This window comes from Gopherus flavomarginatus, chromosome 9, assembly GCF_025201925.1.
Source record: "Gopherus flavomarginatus isolate rGopFla2 chromosome 9, rGopFla2.mat.asm, whole genome shotgun sequence".
NCBI lineage: Eukaryota > Metazoa > Chordata > Testudines > Testudinidae > Gopherus > Gopherus flavomarginatus.
This window is the reverse complement of record NC_066625.1, coordinates 37570895-37590371: the sequence shown is the minus strand read 5'-3', so window position 1 is coordinate 37590371 and position 19477 is coordinate 37570895. Positions and strand designations below refer to the sequence as shown.

The 19477-nt window shown below is 50.2% G+C and overlaps 1 protein-coding gene across 12 annotated transcripts in view; it reads right to left on the bottom strand.

Moving 5' to 3' along the window:
- LOC127058304 (ankyrin repeat and fibronectin type-III domain-containing protein 1-like) overlaps positions 1-19477 on the bottom strand; it is a 698608-nt gene that overhangs the window by 12181 nt on the left and 666950 nt on the right. For 10 of the 12 annotated variants that reach the window (XM_050968088.1, XM_050968089.1, XM_050968080.1 and 7 more), the window contains 10 exons: positions 16720-16921; positions 15742-15967; positions 12631-12825; positions 12271-12384; positions 10806-10903; positions 7122-7212; positions 4917-5024; positions 3592-3691; positions 2824-2956; positions 1351-1470 (listed from right to left, as the gene is read on the bottom strand). In XM_050968088.1, coding sequence (XP_050824045.1) covers positions 1351-1470; positions 2824-2956; positions 3592-3691; positions 4917-5024; positions 7122-7212; positions 10806-10903; positions 12271-12384; positions 12631-12825; positions 15742-15967; positions 16720-16921 — 1387 coding nt within the window. The remainder of the gene's footprint in view (positions 1-1350; positions 1471-2823; positions 2957-3591; positions 3692-4916; positions 5025-7121; positions 7213-10805; positions 10904-12270; positions 12385-12630; positions 12826-15741; positions 15968-16719; positions 16922-19477) is intronic. The other 2 variants (XM_050968086.1, XM_050968087.1) reach the window with 1 other exon arrangement.

The following is a 19477-nucleotide window of genomic DNA, read 5'->3' as shown; positions in this document are numbered from 1 at the left end:
CAGCATTTAGCCTGGCGGACTCTGAGAGGATAAAGAAAGCGATAGTGGTCAAGGGTGCTGGTAAGAGTGGCGGGCTAAAACCCGAGGTTATCATTAGGGCCCTTCCAAATTCATGGTCCATTTTGGTCAATTTCTTGGTCATAGGCTTTTAAAAAATAATAATTTTCATTATTTCAGCTATTTAAGTCTGAAATTTCACAGTGCTGTAATTTTAGAGGTCCTGACCCAAAGAGGAGTTTTGGGAGGGTGGGAGTCGCAAGGTTATTGTAGGATGGGTTACAGTACTGCTACCCCTTACTTCTGCACTGCTGGTGGCGACGGCACTGCCTTCAGAGCTGGGCAGCTGGAAAGCAGTGGCTGCAGGCCAGGAATCCAGCTCTGAATACAGAGCTGCCACCAGCAGCAGCACAGAAGTAAGGATGGCAGGGTACTGTATTGCCACACTTACTTCTGTTCTGCTGCCTGCAGAGCTAGACCCTCAGTCAGCAGCCACCACTGTCCGGCCACCCAGATCTGAAGGCAGCAGTGCAGAAGGGTGGCAATACCATACCATGCCATCCTCACTTCTGTGTTGCTGCTGGCGGCAGTTCTGCCTTCTGAGCTGGGCTCCTGGCCTACAGCCGCTCTCTGGCCACCCACCTCTGAAGGCAGCACAGAAGTAAGAGTGGCAACACCCCAATCCCCCTAAAAGCAGCAAAGAATCCGTGGCACTTTATAGACTAACAGATGCTTTGGAGCATGAGCTTTCGAGGGTGAATACCCACTTTGTCAGACATGCATCTGACAAAGTGGGTATTCACCCACGAAAGCTCATGCTCCAAAGCGTCTGTTAGTCTATAAGGTGCCACAGGATTCTTTGCTGCTTTTACAGATCCAGACTAACACGGCTACCCCTCTGATACTTAACCCCCCTAAAATAACCTTGTGACACCCCTGCAACACCCTTTTGGGTCAAGACCCCCAGTTTGAGAAATGCTGGTCTCCCTGGTGAAATCTGTATAGTATAGAGTAAAAGCATATAAAAGACTAGATTTCACCAGCGGAGACCAGATTTTATGGTCCGTGATGCATCTTTCATGGCCGTGAATTTGGTAGGACCCTAGTCCAACATGGATCTCCCAAAAGGCAGTCTACCACACACTAGGTCCTTGTGTTCCGCTAGGTAGGGTAGGGAGTGACTGGGTGTGTCTCATGACATCACTTCCATGTAATACTGCAGTAGGATTCCCAGGTCAGAATGTCCCCCTGCTGACATTACTGGATTGGTACAGAAAGTCTGTCTCAATAAGAGATGCCCCACACAGCAAGGCTGTTGGGCCCACTGCTTCTTTCTCATGCACCTCCTCTCACCTGCATTTGTGAGATGGCCAGCAGCATCTTGAAGCGTGTCTGCAGGACACAGGAGCAGGATGACTGGGAGACGGTGAGACACTGACGCAGCCACAAGATTTCATCCCACATGCAGGCAACCTACAGTGTATGGAGCAGAACCATTAACAACACGCCCCCACCTAGGATTTTACACCACGCCCGTCACCCAGGAGACCTGTTCAACCCCCAGTAACGTCAGCACAGCTCAGAGATGAGGGATAGCTGCACACTACAAGAGCAAAAATAAAACATTGGATTTGTGTAGGTCCTGCATAAATGTTGTCCGTGCATTTTAACATCTTTGCAATTGAGGCCTTTTAAAACCTACATCTGGGACATCCCAGAGGGTGCTCCTCAACAGATTAGAACCATTTTAAGATATGGGAGATCAAACGCTGGGCTTGAACTACTTGGCAGAGTCCCTTTCCACCACTTCAATGCTGACTCCCGAACACGCTGCACTACAGTTGTATCCTGTATGCCTGGTTCTACATGATCCTACGGAAGTGACAACACTGGTCCTTCAACGCTGCTACTGCAGCAAAAGGCAGCAGTGACACAGACAAACACAAGGCTGCTGACAAAGAGGCAGAATATCCCTTCAGAGAAAGGTGGTACAAATCCAAAGCGGTGCAGATGGGTGGCACACAATAGGCACACACAAGGCGGGGGGTCTATGCAGCCACTGCAAGTGGATATGTTAAGTTTCTTCTCCATTAAAAGCTTTAGGCATGTCATCAGTGCTTGGGCTGTGTGGAAGCATCTTCCAAGAGGTTTCTCATTAGTACAGAAAGTGAGACGAGCTACAGTCCTGGAAATTGTATGTGCCACTGAGCTCCATCGCCCCAATTGGTGCCAGTGGCTGCCAATTGGAGGTTGGCACTAGTGTATAGCTTGATTCACACTGGCTTTACTAGCGTCTCACTGCAATGAGCTCTCCATGGCATTCTATAGCCATGCTGTGTAGAGTACATGATGGTAGCATCACAGAGAAATGCCCAGAGGCAACATCAGGAAGCCCAGGAGCTGCCAGATGTGCGGTGGGCTTAATCCTTGGTGTAAGTCACAGAAGTAGCACTCACTAATTTCATCCGCCTAGGCTGCCACTGAGATGGTGCACCTGTGCTCAGCCCAGCTAAACTTCAGCCCTCAGGACAAACCCAGATCCAGGTAGCTGAGGGTGAAAGAACTGCAGTAGTAAATCATTATGGGGCTACTACATCTACTCAGCAACAGAAATGGAACAAGGCTGGCTTCAGACAGTGGCAGGTAAAATCTGAGTCTTTCCTTGATCTTGTTAAAAGAATCCCGCAGCAAAGCACTTACCTGGATGATGCACTGCTCTGAGCCCTAATTTCACCAGTGCCTGTATGGTGGCAGTGTAGGAAAGATGGTCTGCAATCACAAGTGCTAAGGCCATAGCATGCAGGACACAGTAGCCACATGTGTTACCTTGGTGAACCAGAGGAAGTCCTGCATGAGTAGGCAGGAGTAGGTGTCATCTATCTCCACCACAGGGATCTGATCCTCATGTGTCACCAGGATGTTGTCATCTTTGTAGAAGATGGAGGTGAGATACAGGCCCCTGTGGGAAGAAAGGAGATAGATTTTGGGGGAAAGCCCGTTATCACTGCGGGGTAGGTTATTTTCCAAAGGTGTCTTTTTCCCAGAAGCAGGGATTACAAGATGCAGGAAAGCAGGGAAGGTGTGTGTAACAGCAAGGGGACAGATTTCCTAAATGACTGTTTTCTGCAGTCTCTCAGAGCTCCACTGTCGCCAGTGCTCAGGGCAAGCCAGCAGCCAGCTCCCCTTGCTGACTAGCTTATCCCTGAGGATGAGCCCATCTCCTCCAAGAGCAGAAACAGCCTTTTCTATCGAAGCCCAGGTTTTCATTAAGTATTGCTGCTGTTTTTATCATATGCAGGAAGCCAGGCCCAGGCCGCTTTACTCCATGACAGTGTGGTATTTGTCTACAATGGGAGACATGCTCCCAGACATTAGAACGTAAGAGTGGCCATACTCGGTCAGATCAACAGTCCATCTAGCCCAGCACTGCATTGTCTGACAGTGGCCAGTGCCAGATGCTTCCAGCTCGAGTGAACAGAACGGGGTAATTTATTGAGTGATCAATTTGCTGTCGTTCAGTCCCAGATTCTGGCATGCAGAGGTTTAGGGACACCCTGAGGATAGAGTTGCCCCTGCCCTTTCACCAGCACTTACCTTTTCAGAGTCTTTAAGAACTTGCTGCCAGGGTGAAAAAGGTGCTTCAGGCTTTTGGAGACTGAGTGCTTCCTGCTCTGGGGCTGGTTCTTGCAGGACTCTGGAGAACAAGGCAGCATAAAGAACAGTAAATCAGGCTGTGGAGGTGCTATTTGTACAGTGCCTACCACCACAGCATGCTGACCCTGGAAACGCTTAATGCCAGTGAATAGTGCTGGGGTGACAGTTCTGTCTTTAATCAGAGACCAGGTATGGTGCATGGGTGGTGCAAGCTTCTCCACATGGCCCCAGGGTTGAGTTTGAACCAGTGACCCGTAGGTGAAAGGGTTTTATAGCCTGATACCAGCCCCACTTCTCTGCTAACTTGCTACAAGCTTGTGAGACTTCTGCAGTTTCAGAACTCGGAGCAGAAATGCAGAGGTACAGCGAGAAAGGCTGTTCTGGAAGCCAGCAATACCAGTGATCTCAAAAGAGTCTCTGTGACACACCAGGACTGGGGTGCAGATCTCAGTCAGCCCAGAGCCTCTGGATGTTCCTCACCATAAAAGAGAATCTGGTTGAAATCTCCTCCCCCATGCTTTCACTAACTGCCTCCTTCACGTCTTTTCAGACAGGACACTGGCAGTGGCTTTGTCTTCCTCTTTCCTCTGACCCTGCTGATACCAGCAGTGTACCAGTGGTTCCCAGTAGCTCCCTCTGCTAAGCAGCAATGCAAGTGGAGGGCGGCAGGCCCACCCCAAAGTCATCTAACATCTTCTGAATGGGCACCACTCCACCAAGAACAGCACTGTCATGTGCAAAGGAACATGTTGTAGGGAGGGACAAGCTGTATTGATTCTAATGTTAAAACTTAGCTACCAGAACTACCCCTCTTGTGCCTGTCTAGTCTGACTTCATCCCTAGGAGCAACTCTTCCTAGCTAGTAGGGGTTGGCTCACGTGCTACCCTAGCCTGTGCTCAGGGCCAGCGATACCATTTAGGCAGCCTAGGCAATTGCCTAGGGCACCAGAATAATTGGTGGGCGTCATTTAGCCGGAGGGGGCGGCAGGCAGCTCCAGTGGAGCTGCCGCAGTCGTGCTTGCGGACGGTCGGCTCCTCGCGCGGCTCCGGTGGACTGCCCACAGGCATGACTGCGGCAGCTCCACTGGAGCCACAGAGCACTGGACCCTCTGCAGGCACCACTACGGCAGCTCCACCGGAGCCGCGGGACCAGCACATGGGGCGGCGAAATTGCCGTCCACCTAGGGCACTCAAACCCCTAGCGCCGGTCCTGCCTGTGCTGTAGAAACCGTAAGATTTGCATCGGCCTGCAAACCCGGACTCACCATGGCAGACACAATGCTGGTGCACAGTCTTCACCTGGCTGAGAAGGTGATCTAAGGCTTCGGCTTGTCCCCTTCGCCTTGGTGCTCTCCCATCATATTCCCGCCAGTCTATGGGGAAGGAAAGTGACTATTACCCCAGTGTAGGTTTGACCAGTGCTAAAGCTGCCTCAGGTTGATGGAGCCTCAGCTACCCCCTTCAAGCTTCACAGCTAATGTTCAGGAACAGCTGTTTCCTTCTATTTTCTATCCCATCCTCTAATGACAGGTTTCCATTAAGTCACAGCATGCTACATGGCTGCCTCATCTGCCCACTCCATAGGCAGGAGAAAACTACTGTAGTCATGTCATGGGGCAGGGGTCTATGGAGCCTGTGAGAAAGCCTTCTTTGTCTTCTTTTCTCTTGCCCATGGGCCTCTCATGGCTATGCTTTCCTGAGATGGATGGGATGAAGTGAGCAACCCTTGGAGCTCAGTTAGTGATGCTAGCTGGGAGGCATAGCTGCCTAGAGAAAAACAGAAGTCACCAGGGTGGCTCACTGGGCAGGACAAATTACATGCCTTGCATGGAATATTGGGCCAGATCCCCAGAGGATGCAAACAGATGCAGTTCTCTTCACTGGATCCATGCACATTGACACTCGTGGAGGATCAGGACCGATATTTTTTAAAGCTACAGAGTACAGAAGAGAGGAGCCAAGATTCAGTGGAACAATAACACAGATGTTCCTTTCTCTTATGAATAGATGGGACAGGCAGATGCTGGAGCTGGGGAGCCCATTTTGTGACGGCCATGCAAAACCTGCACTGTACCGTGGCAGCAAGTAGGCTTTGGAGACTGATCTTGGGTCATTCTTCAGAGACAGCACAGATCTCTCTTTTGCTCCCCATCTCACCCTGTCTCTCTCTCTCTCTCTCTGGGTCAGTTTGGGTTCTGGAGAAACATTGGCCATCGTTAGCATCCCTGTGCCACCCGCCCACCCAAAAGTAACTGCGAGTGGTTGAACTAACAGCTGTGGCAGCAGGAGAAGATGACAAATCAAGGTAAAGAACAAGGTCGTGTCTGTTGCTGCTCTTGACTGTTGTTTAAAAATCTTTCCAGTGTCTTCCTCCAGGACTTCCCTGGAGCTGAAGCTTCCTGAGACCAGTCAGTGCTGATAGTACAATGCCCCTAGACAAATAAATAAATAATCCCTCTGGCCAGCTCCAGCTGGTTACAAGGTGGCAGAGCTGCTGCGCAAGGGGGAACCAGGGCTGACCATTAGCTGTATGTTAAATTGGTTTAAATCCCCCTGTCTGGCACACTGCTGTTTTCCATGGAAAGTTCAGCTCTGTTAACTTTGGCTGGGACTTGGCACTATTTTTAGGAGCTTTAAAAACACCCAGGGAGGTGCTAGGCTATATTACACTGGGAACGAGAGAGATCTGTATACAGGGGAGTAATATTAAAGAAGATAAAAATAAACAAATAGTCTATTTAACTTCAACTGGATTAATACATACCTGCTATATCGATATGCACACATATAATGCAAACACACGTGCACACACACACGCACAACCTGATTCTCATTATGCTAAGGCAGCTTTACATTGCTCCTGCACTGTAAAGAGACTTTAAAGTGAGTCTAAATGTAATTTAGACTCACTGCCAGAACAGCCATTTCAGAGTAAATGGTACTCAGATGCACTATCTATACACATTACTGTACATATATACACCCATTATTATACACACATAGCAGAATGCAGATCCAGTTATTTATACACATGTTCTATATACAGAGCTACATCTAGATTTATATAGAGATCAACATATATTTATACACACAATATACATCCACATCCAAATCTCTCTATATTATTATACACACAGTTCTACAACTGGATCTAGTTCTCTACATTATTTCCATATACAGCATTACACATACATCTCAAGATCAAGACGTAGATAGATATCTAGATTCTACTTCTGATTCACCATAAAGCTGCTTTGCACTGCTTAAAAAGTGTAAAGGGGCCTTAAAGTGAGTGGAAGTCATTTGCTCCCACTTTCAGGCCCTTTTTGCCTGCCAGAGTGGTGCCAAGTGGCCTTGCTGTAAGTGGGAGTCAGGCCTGTAAAATCCACAACCACCCTCAGAAGTCTAATCCAGTGCACACAAGGCAGGCAGCAGCCCCCATATGCACAGTCCCCCATGCTCGTACTTACTGGAGGGAATAGCAAAAGGTGGCACTGAGGCTTGCGGGGGTCCCCAGCCCTTCATGTTGTAGGCCGACACCTGGACATAGTAGGCCGTGCCCTGCAGGGGATGGGGAAGTAAGCAGCAGTAAATATGACTGGAAAGTCTCACAGACACATAGCATCCCACTGCTTCCAGCACTTGTAAAGGAGGAGGGTTCCCTGCAGCCTTCCTTCCCTTGGAGCATCTCCACGGCATTATCCACCCCCTGCTCCTGCTACACAGAGGAGAGTGCCGCAAGCTGGGAGGTGAGGGGCCAAATAAATGACATAGCCTGCAATCATCCGTGCTCATGCAGAAGCAGCTGCAGAATGGACAGCTACGGTTCATGCCATGAGTTTGTGGATTAAGAGCTTTGGGTTTTTTGGGAGATGGATGGACGGACCAATGCTTTCAGTGCTCATGAAACGGACGATGGTGGCTCTGGTTAGAGTGGGGCACAGTGGGCCAGATTTTAGGCACCTTGTGGGATTTTCCAAAGCCGCTAAACCCCTTTGGCCCACTGTGTTAATGCCCTTCCACTCTGACCTGCAACATCCCATTGGTATTGCAGCTCCATCACTGGCCATCCACCCTGACTCACAGCACTGCCTCCCTTTCTAGTCCTACACTGCCCTGCAGCTCTGTTGAAGACTTTCCCATCACTACCTACAATACTCCTTCCTTCCTCCTGTCTCAGGCCCACACACAGCTCTGACAATGTGTTTGATCCTGACCTGGCTCTTTAGTCCTGTACCCTTCACACAGCTCATTCAATCACACTCATCCTTTCCCTGCAGCACCCCTATCCCAACCCAGAGCCCCATCTGACTCTGCTAATGCACCCCAACCCTGCTCTGCAGCTTCCCTTGCTATTCAAGCCTAGGAGCTATATGGAGCAGAGATGACCAATTATGTCAGACTGTGAGTGATTTAGGGTACGTCTACACTTGCAGCGGAGTGTAGAGTACAGGCACCAGCTAGCACAGGCGTAAACAGTACATGGAGAGGTAGGCTTAGGTGAGTAGAGTGCTCTATGCACCTGAATGCTAGGATATGTACCCTACATGCTCTCCACATGCCCAAGCAATGCCTCCCCTGCCACAGTGCTATTTTTAGCAGTGCAGTGTCCCCGCGGCCTCCCCAGCCACCGGAGCCCTTCCCCAGGGCCTCCCCAAATGCCGGAGCCTTTCTCTGTGGCATGTAATTACACACAGTGCATGTACACTACATGCTGTCATGAGCGTAGACATAGCATTATAGTGAACTTCTGTGTTTAGCTTTAATGTCTAGCTCCTCCTGCTCAAACTCCCCTCCCACTATAAAATTGTCTTACACCAAGACAGGAACTCCATCCATTCACTGCAGGAGTGTCTCTCATGATCTCTCTGCCCCCCTGATGAGGAGTCTCCAATGGCCTTTTCACTTCCTCACCCCTGCTCCAGATAAGACTACTGCACTCAGGCTGGGGCTTGTGTGAGAGACTTGGCACATTGGCTTAAAAGCTACATCTCTGACTCAGCTGCCACGTTTCAAGTTCGTCACTGAGCCGTACTTCTCAGAGCCATAGTTCCCGTGTTTGCTTTCTGAACTGCTCCATAACACCCTGGGAAGGAGGCGGCTAACAGGCAACATGGGCCCTGAAGGGTTTCAGAGGCATTGGCCAAAACCAGGCCAGGACCTTGGTAAGCACTCGGAGATGGAACCGGAGGCTGGTTTTCGTCCCCAGTTAGCTAAGGGCGTGGTTCTCAACCAGGGTATGCATACCCTGGAGGTTCACAGAGGTCTTCCAGAGGGTACAGCAACTCCTCTAGATATTTGCCTAGTTTTACAACAGGCTACATAAAAAGCACTAGCGAAGTCAGTACAAACTAAAATTTCATACAGACAATGACTTGTTTATACTTTTCTATAGACTATACACTGAAATGTACGTACAATATTTGTATTCCAATCAATTTATTTCATAATTATATGGTAAAAATGAGAACATAAACAATTTGTCAGTAATAGTGTGCTGTAACACTTTTGTATTTTTATGTCTGATTTTGTAAGCAGGTAGTTTTTAAGTGAGGTGAAACTTGGGGGTATGCAAGACAAATCCTTTTCCTGAAAGGGGTGAAGTAGTGTGGAAAGGTTGAGAGCCAATGAGCTAAGGAGTTGGTGAAAGAGTCTGATCTTTGCAGGTGGCTGAGGAATTGGCCCATGATTTGCTGGCTAGTAGGAGCCTGGGTAGAGATAGGAGCAGGGTGGGAGACAGGGGATAAATTAGAGGCTTAGTGAATGAACCTATTTTCCCTCCTGCTTGGGGATCCTGCATGCCTGGGAATTCCCTCCTCCTCATTCCCTCACCATACAAAGTAGCCAAGGCTGTGCCATGGAAGACAGATACATCTCCAGTCCCCTCAGGGTCTAGGGGTTATATGGAAGATGCCACTCATAAGGGTAAACTGGTGGATGCCATCCTGCCTGTGACCAGGGATAAGCCATCCCCTCCGGGGGGGGATGGGGGTTTGGGGAGAGATGAGTCACTTCCCCAAACTGCTAGCAGCATGACAAAGAGCAGGAGTCCTTCATGGCACTAGGGCTGAGGGGCTCATTGATCTGGAGTGCTGTCCCCAGGATCTGCAGCAAATGTGGCTCCATGGCTGGCCAGAGGAAAATCAGAACCAGCATGCCTTCTGGCTGCCCCCTTCCTGGACAGTGCTGCTCACTGTCTCCGCTCCCAACAGTCCTCTAGCTGCAATGGAAGTGGCAGCAGATTTGTACTGCCATGACCTCTTCCCCCAGTGACCTTTCCACCCCCAGGGGCCTGTGCCTTACACTGGTATAGACCTTGCACTGAACCTAGCGCTGCGCTCTCAGTCCAGAACCATTCCCCAGCACTAACAATGACCCCTGCACTCATTTCTTCCATTAACACTGTGCCCTGCACCTAGTAGTGTCAGGTAGGGAAGATCACTCCAAACATATGTGTTCAAATATGCATAATGGCGTACGGGGCTGAGCTGTTCTGTCTTTTGGCTTTTTAAGGTTCCTTCTCCTTTGTCTTGTCTCTTGGAGAAAAGCACCACGGGTATTTGTGCAAAAGAGCAAAGGCTCAGTACCTTATTTGCGGGTACAACTGGCAGCCATGTTTTTGGGGAGCCAGACAGGCATGTATCCACATGTGAACTCATAATTCAAAACTGCAGGTGGAAGACGCACCTTGCCTCTCTTTGGAAATTTTGCCCCAAACTGACTAAATATGGCAACTGTAATACAGAACCCTGGGAGAATGCACTCACCACACGGCTGCTTGGATCTGCAGGGGGCTCTGTGGCTCCCAGTGTGGTGCCACGCCCACAGGGCACAGTATGGGTAATCCCTGGAGAGGGCACATATGGGGTTTTGTGCAGGGACTCATTCAGGCTGAAATTCACCTCAGTCCAGAGGGCCACACAAAGGTGACTATCACTCTGAGTGCAGCCAGGTCCCGGCAGGGAGTAATCCTGGAGAGGGCGATGCCAGCTAAAGAACAGGCTGCGGCCTTGCTCAGCTGCCCTCAGATGACACTAGTACTGCCCCCATCTGGGTAGGGCAGCTCTGCCTGGGGCCCGTCACCCCTCTTTACCGCTCACACAGCCTTGTTGCCATGACTCAGAGTGAAGGGATGTGGTGCTGTGCTCACTTACCGACATGAGCCCCTGGATGGTGAAGTGCAGGTTCCTTAGTTTGTCAATCACCACTTCCCCGAGGGGAGGGGAGAAAGTTGGGGAACAGCTCCACTCAACTGCAAACAAAGAGAGCCCCACGGCCTTGTCAGTCATTGGGAGGCGTTCGTGAACAAGGAGAGGGATGTAGCGCTTGGCAGGCAGACTGGGCTAGCTTACAGTGCCAGGCTGCCATGGACGGTACAGCTGCTGTAGGGGGATTGACTATGAAATCAAAGAACTAGATATAGCCAGGCCAGCTGCGTATGCTGCAGAGATGTCTGAGAAAAGGCACAGCGGAGTGAATGGGAGAAAGTATGATATGGATCGGAAATCAACTGCCTGGAGAGCCCCCAGGCATTTGGCACAATACAGGCGCTCCGCGGGCTCAACTGTATTTCTGTACATAGCAGAGACTGAGCATAGAGCATTTGGGGAAAGAGATGGAGAGGCAGACAGACAGGCTAAATGGACAGACAGACAGACGAGTCTGGAGATAAAAAGAAAGATACATGGACCAGACAAAGGCAAGAGAAAGGAATAGAGGAAGAACAGATAAAGTAGATTAAACATCAGGATTTGGTGGTGCCTGGTAAAAGAAAACTCTTGTGAAAGCCAAAGATATTAGAGGACACACCAGATTGAAAAGGAGGGATCGGAAATCCCTCTGCAGCAGCAGGTGCTAGCGCCAAATGGGCCTTGTTCCTGTGGGATCCAGAGATCAACCCGAGGAAGAGAGAGGGTTGCAAAGTTCAGCTCCAGACCCAAACTTCTCCTCTGTCTGGGTGTGTACGAATCCTGGTTCAGCCCAGAGTAGGTTCGGGCCAGCTGCAAAGTTCAAATATACAGACAAACTTCCTGACGTTTCCAGGGTTATTGGACCAGGGTTTTGCTAGGGGCGCATCCTGAGTTGGAATTTGAGATTCCCTCGCACAGGCTTAATAATGTCATTACAAACATTATTCCTATGGACATTCATTCCCATTAATGCCCAGTGTCCGGTATCAATTAGTAGTGACAGGAAAGGGATCATTCAGCAATAACCAGGCTGCCACGCAATTACCCTGTGGATTTTTATTCTTTATCAACAGTTGTGTCGAAGAAGGAGGGAGGGAGGCAGAAAAACTTTTGCCTCAAGCCATAGCAGAGATCACTGGCCTGCAGTGAAATCACACAGGCTCGGATATCACAGGAGCTCTTTTCAGCTATAGTTCCCAGCACTTTAATACCACTATCACTGTACAGATGGGGAGGGGAAAATGACTCACACCAGGTCCCTGAAATTCACTGCCAGAGCTGGGAATAAATCTCAGCTCTCCTGACTCCTAGCCTGGTGCCCTAACTATCAGACCATGCTGCCTTCTACCCCTGAGCACGGGAGCATTGGGCCTGCCCTCTTCTGGCATTCTGTAGGGGCCACAGGCACGTGGTTCTCCCATGGCCTCACCTTTGTATTTGGTGACAACGGCTGAGTTGATACTTAGGGGCTCCCCGAAGGTAACCTGCACAGAACTGCTGCTGGCCACAGACAGGTGCACATTAGCGGGTGGGTCCGGCGCACCTAGGAACAGAAAGGACAGGAGTAGGTACAGCAGTGTTCAGTCATGGGGAGGCTCAGGGCAGAGTGCACTCTGCTGTGACTATCTGGGAGAGTATCAATCTGCAGCTCCCATGGCAATCCCCCCAGCTCCATGCAACTCTCTTCCCAGAGTTCCACTCCCCAGCCATGCACCACTTCCCACCTGCTCCCTGTGCTGGTGCTTGTCATCCCCACCCCGTGCCACGTGCAGGTCCATGGGGCACTCACAGGCATGCTCAAAACCAGCTTTCATGCGCTTGTAAAGCCGGTAGCGCCACTCCCAGGACTTCAGCTGCTTCTCCTTCTCTGAGCAGTCAGTGTTGGGCGTCTCATTTGCCACCTGTGCTGTGAACTCATTGACTCGCTGCTCTGCCTCCCGCACCAGCGTTGCCAGATGCAAGGCACGGCTCTCCAGGCTCATGACTGCCAGGGGCAGAGAAGCAAGAGGGAAAGAAGACAGGGCAGTTAGGTCCAGCCCACTGCACGCAAACACCCAACACGTCTTTGATTCTATGCTGTGCCCTGTGCTCCTCCCTTATCTACACTGTGATATGTCCATCAGCTACTTGGCCTGATTCACAGCCTCCAGGCAGCGTCATCGGCAATGGCCATGACCAATGCCCCAGAGCTACCTGGGTTCAAATCCTCACTCCCATGCACACAGCTGGAGTGAGTGGGCTTTGAACAGGGCTTTAGGAGGTGATGCCTGTGGTGCCCCTACAGCCAGGAGGTCCATGTAGTCACAGATCTACTAGCCAGGCTGCCTTCCCGTCCCCACCCCTTGGTGTAGTGTTCCAGACTAGTGCTCGTGTCCTTCTCACAGGCTGCTGGAGCTGGCCTATGGCTCCAAACTAAAGCCTTCTGGAGAGAAAAGGGTTGCTGTCTATTCCCAGGCACTTGGCCACTTCCTAGGGCAAGCGGCAGAGTGAGCACCCTTGAGCCTGTTCCCACCAGCTCCCCTGGCCCCACTGCACAAACTCAGCTGGCTTGGAGAACTGGGATCAGTGTCTGAATGGCTAAGTGCTGATCAGGACTGACTGTGGTCTCTGACCTTCTGAGATTCGCCCACCACTATGCAATGTGCCTGCTCTAGAATACCCCACAGTCCAGGAAAAGTAAGAGTCATGCTGTTTGTCTGCAGAAAGCAACTGTGATCATTCTTCTATTACTCCCTTAAAACACGAAGCCAACCCCCTTCCCTGCCGCTAGCAGGTATTTCCTCCTGCTCAGAACAGAGGCTGTTGTAGGAAATGAGACCTCCATCAAGCCAATTAGATGAGTCAACAAGCTGCAGCACAACCTGCCTTCAACCCTTCCACCTGTGAGAGTGATTTGGCTTTCCACATGGGATGATACCTTCTGATATTCACAGCTGCTCTAAGCCATGTCCATCCTTCCCAGGGGAGCCTGCAGGCTTTCCTGACTCCACTGGAGGCAAAGGAACCCGGCTGTCTGTCTGAACTCCTGGTTTCTGTCTGCTCTTCTGCCAGCTATCCCCACTACATGCTGTCTGCATGGGCCCACTCCCAGCCCAGTCCGCAATACAGCATAGCCTCGTTGCTGGGGGACAGAATATTCCTCCATCCCTGAAGGCAGACTGATAAACATAACAGGGCACCCCCTTGTACAGATTAAACTAAGCAACTCCATTTAAACAGGGGAACCTCATTCCCACATGGCACTGGACAAACCGTTCATGGCTCTTGTCATAACTGTAAAAGGAAGGGAACAGCCCTCCTGTGCACAATACTACAAAATCCCTCCTGGCCAGAGCCACTAAAATCCTTTTACTTGTAAAGCGTTAAGAAGCTCAGGTAACCTGGCTGACACCTGACCCAAAGGACCAATAAGGGGACAAGATACTTTCAAATCTTGGTGGGGGAGGCTTTTGTTTGTGTGCTCTTTGTTTTTGAGTTGTTCGCTCTTGGGACTAAGAGGGACCGGACATCAATCCAAGCTCTCCAAATCTTCCTGCACAAGTCTCTCATATTTCAAACTTGTAAGTAACAGCCAGGCAAGGCGTGTTAGTTTGATCTTTGTTTTCTCAACTTGTAAATGTTCCTTTTTGCTAAGAGGATTTTCCTCTGTTTGCTGTAACTTTGAACCTAAGGCTAGAGGGGGTTCCTCTGGGCTCTATGAATCTGATTACCCTGTGAAGTTATTTTCCATCCTGATTTTACAGAGATGATTTTTACCTTTCTTTCTTTAATTAAAAGCTTTCTTTTTAAGAACCTGATTGATTTTTCCTTGTTTTAAGATCCAAGGGGATTGGATCTGGACTCACCAGGAATTGGTGGGGGAAAGGAGGGGGGATGGTTACATTCTCCTTGTGTTAAGATCCAAGGAGTTGGATCGGTGTTCACCAGGAACTTGGTGAAGAAGTCTCTCAAGACTACCCAGGGAGGGGAGTTAGTATTTGGGAGTGGTGGCAGCAAAACCAAATCTAAGCTGATAATTCAGTTTAGAGGTTCACATGCAGGTCCTCATATCTGTACTCTAAAGTCCAGAGTGGGGAAGGAACCTTGACAGCTCTTTATGGGACACTCAATCCCCACACCTCTATGCTGAGCAAACAACACAGGAGGTCTTTACCCACCAGCTCCTTTATCTGGAAGAGACTCTGAGATCACAGGAGATCCAGGAGAGGCCAAGAGGATCTCCTAGCTCCATCTTCCCACCCTCTGCTGTACAGAGCACTCCCCTTTCACTTCACCAAGCAGCTGTATGTGGCCAGCAAAGGGTAGCAAGTGGCAAGCTCTGGGAGTGGCACTGCAAAGAGACATTCACTTGCCCCTCCCTCAGGAAACACATGCTGCCAGTCTCAGAAGGGCAATCACCTATGGCAGAAGGGACACATAGGCCTCCTCCTTTGGCCTCCCCCAGTGCCATCACCAGCCTATTTTAAATTCCTACTGTGCTCTCTTTAGAAACCCACATGCTCCCAGCTCAGCCTGTCCTGCAGCCCTTGGCTGTCCATTCCACAGGAAGGCCTTACAGAAATCTCTCCTGAGCACTCCTGCTGTCTGGTTCCCTCCTAGTTTTAGATCAAGTCCCCGAAACCAGTGGCCTGTGTCACCTCAATGCAGCCACCTTCTCGCTACCCTCAAGATCTCACATGTCTCCCTTTGCACCACTCCTTGCACTACAAGCCTCCTCCCATCAGCCTTCCCCAGATCCTCACTGCCTTCTTTCTTTAGGTCAGTGGAGCAGAGTGGAATCTCAAAGAGGAAGACACTGGCCCAGGCACTAGGGTGCCTAGATGCTATGGTAAGCAGAGCTCCATTAGCATCTAAGACAGCACGTGAGACACATCAGAGCAGAAGAGGGTGAGAAAAATACCTTGTAATGGTGACTTACAGTGTGGACTCTCCTTGGCTCCGGCCTGCAGCAGCATCCTGGCAATGGGGGCATTGTTGGTCATGATGGCGATATCCAGCGGCAGCAGCCCCTCGCTGTTTGGGGTGTTAAGGTCCAGCTCCTCTGGGCTGTACTGTTTTAGCAGCTCCTGCACCCTCTCCAGATCCTGCAGCTCAACAGCCTCAAAGAGAGCCGCATTGCTCTGAAACTGCAATGACACAAGAAATGGGGCCCACTGAACCTGGGCTGCTGGGTATTGCAGCCTCACCCCACTTTCCTCACTGAGATTTGGCTAGGCTCTATTCCAAGTCATTACATGGGATTCTCAGCATATTCTGCGCCAGGTGGATGGAGAGCCGAGCCTCACGCCTATCCACAAAACAGACTCTGAAAAGGAAGTAGGTATGGAATGGGATCTATTGCCAATCTCTACCAGAGAGGCTGATCCTCGACATCACAATACCCTTAGGAAAGGGGATCGTTATCCACAGCTGTTCCATGCCTAACACAGTGCACAGAATCCTGGTGGATTTGTCAGGCACCTAGGCCTGTACTGATTGGTTTGTATTACTGTAGCCATGAGGAGCCCCAGCCATGGACTGGGACCCTACTGCACTAGGCGCGGTACATACAGAACCAAACGACGGTCCCTGCCCCAAGGAGCTGACAATACTAATCTTTTGTTTTAAGAAAATGCAAATGACCCTATCCCGAGGAACAATTCAGGACTGGACTGACCTGCTCCAGGAGGGACAGAATTTACTGCAGCTCACCCTCCACCCCTCCAGACATCCAGCCAGCTCTGTTGCTGGGTTGTGTGCACAAAGGATGGGGCACAGCCAGGGTTCTGCCCACTCACCCCCGCTTGTCTCTGCCACCAATGGAGTCACACTGGGGTACACCGAGCATTACCACAGGGCTGCGTTTTGGTATGAACATCCGCAAGCCCAGAGCACTCACAAGATAGGCCTTGCGTAGCTTCTCCTTCTCACTCCTCCCTGGCAAGCTGCCCTCATCGAATGAAGTGTAGTTAACGCGGAACTTCCCCGAGAGGTTGCGGTAAAGCCTCTTGGCGGCGTTCGGGGAGGAGGGCCCTGGTGGCTTCCTGGCCTGGGCCAGCTGAATGTCCCGCATCTGCTGTGTCATCTTAGGCAAGGAAGACCTGGCAAATGGAGGAACAAGAGAGAGCGAGATAATGATACACAATGTAGGAGGAGCAGCTGGCAGAAATCTGGCCTGTAAACACTACCAGGAATGTCGGTGGGTCTATGTTGGCCCCATCATCACAGCTTCTGGGAGCCTCACCTGCACCCATGAACCTATATAACACCATGGGGATGTATTAGCCTTGTAATGGGATGGTTACCCCGCTCCTGCCCTGAAGGGTTTAAAACAACCCTGGGAAAGGGCTGTGGCAGGGGAAAGGCTGGGCTGATTGGCAAAGCAGCCACAGATGCAGCCAGTGCAGTCAGGGCCCAACTGGCCCTCATAAGAGGGCGGTGGGCCAGAAGGACAGAGAGACTCTCTCTCCAGCCACTTAGAGAGAGAGAGAGAGAGAGAGAGAGAAGGACCTGGCTGCCTGGGAAGCTGAGGAGGGTACCTAGGGTGGAGCAGTGCTGGGGAAGGGCAGAGGGAGCTGGGGAGCTCCAGCCTAGCAATGCCCCAGGCTGCAGACCGAGTTACAGGCCCACAAATGGGTACTAGGGCTGCAGAGGGACAGTCCAAAGATAGGCAAAGGCAGCAGGTCCTAACCCCCCTTGCTGATGATGAGTGGTTAACAGACTGCAGTCTGCCCAGTGAGCAGGGGTTAGATGGTGACTGGCAGTAGCCACTGAGGCAAGGTGGGGATAGAGGGTTGGGGCTTCCCCGGGGTGGGGAGGCCCAAATTGCAGGGGGAAGAGCTAATTCCCAAGACGACCAGCAGGAGGTGCTGGGCTGGTGAGTCATCACCTGGCCACAGGCCTCCTCCCACAAACATGGGATGCAGACAGATTACTCAGTGTCCATGGGAAGGTTGTGGCAGAGCCTGGAGTTGGATCTAGATCTCCTGGGTCCTTGTCCAGCACCTGGATCACAAGCCTGTCTTTCAGTATTAGGGTGGGATTTTCAAAAGCACTCAGTGTTGGTCTAAATCTGCTCTGTCTTCAAAGAGAGAAGTAGTTAGTCGAGTGCTGTGCACTTCTAAAAACCCATCCACTGAGAATCCATCTATTTACAGTGATTTATTTACCTATCTAGACATTTTCTGTCAAATATGGTCAAGTTTGAGAACACGCAGCCTGATTTCCCTTCTCTGTTTACACTAGTGTAGCTCCATTGACTTAATCAGAGACACTCCTGATTTACACCACTGAGGAAGAGGAGAATCAGGCTCAAGATAGACAAATGAGTCATAGTGAGCTAATTTTTAGTAGACTCTAATTAATTTCTGCTTTTAAAATTAATTTATATTGTATCACTTGGTGTTTGAAAATGAAACAATAAAGGATCTCAAGTTAAAAGCACCACATCCAAAAAGACACGTTTTTTCCTGACTAGTTGTTTCCACTCACATGGAAGAATTTAAATGGAACAGAAGTCCACCAATTCATTTCAGTTGGAAGTCCATGAAATTTGCAAATGTTTTAACCAATGATTTAGGGAGGGGTGGGAATAAATGCTCCAAGATTCCATGCAAATAAGCATCCAGAAGTTTGGATTCCTATTAAAACATCTAGAGTGCTAAACAGGACTAACAAATTGGGTGAGATTTTGTGCCAGATTTCCATGACTTTCCTGTAGGGTCAGAACCCAGAGAGGCTGAGAAAAGTGAAGATTAAAAGATTTTTTTTAAAAAAGAGAAAGTTATATAAAAGTATAGGAAGTCTGAGTAATTTTTATCTGCCCATCCCTCCCTTTAACTCCAAGGTGCTGCAGTGTCTAATGTCTAATCTTCTGCTGGTCAGCATGGTTCCTCTCACTGCAGTAGAAATTAGTACCAGAAAGGCAACAGAAGCTGAACTGGTTGAGGCCTAGAAGGGTCTGTCTCCAATGCATCAGGCAGGGAGCCTCCCAACCTGGATAGACAGACATGTATTAGCTTCAGGGGCGGCTCTAGACTTTTCGTCACCCCAAGTATGGTGTCATGCCATGGGGGGCGCTCTGCCGCTTGCTGGTCCCACGGCTTTGGTGGACCTCCCGCAGGCATGCCTGTGGAGGGTCCACCGAAGCCGCGGGACCAGTGGACTCTCCGCAGGCATGCCGCCGAAGGCACCCTCCCTGCTGCCCTCCCAGCGACCGGCAGAGCACCCCCTGCGGCATGCTGCCCCAAGCACATGCTTGGGGTGCTAGGGCCTGGAGCCGCCCTTGATTAGCTTGGCTTGAGTTAGTGCACTACAAACAACAAAATGGATGTTATGGCCTGGGCACTGGCTCGGGCTAATCATCTGAGTACAGACCCGGAGAGAGGGCAGGCACAAGTGCATGTAGTTAGGTGCAGGCACATGGGCAAATACACTGAAATATTTTCACTGGAGCAATCTGACAGCTGAAAATTGAGAATGCACCTGCATGCAGTTGCATGTGCAAAATATGGCAGTTACTGAAAAGCCTGGCAAAAGGGGTTTGTGCTCAGTTACCCCTTCATCCCTCATTCAGTGAAGGTGAAAGCTTTTATATAATAAAACTTAAGGAACTGCAAAGATCCCAAATCATTCAAGGAAAACTCCAGTGATTTTAG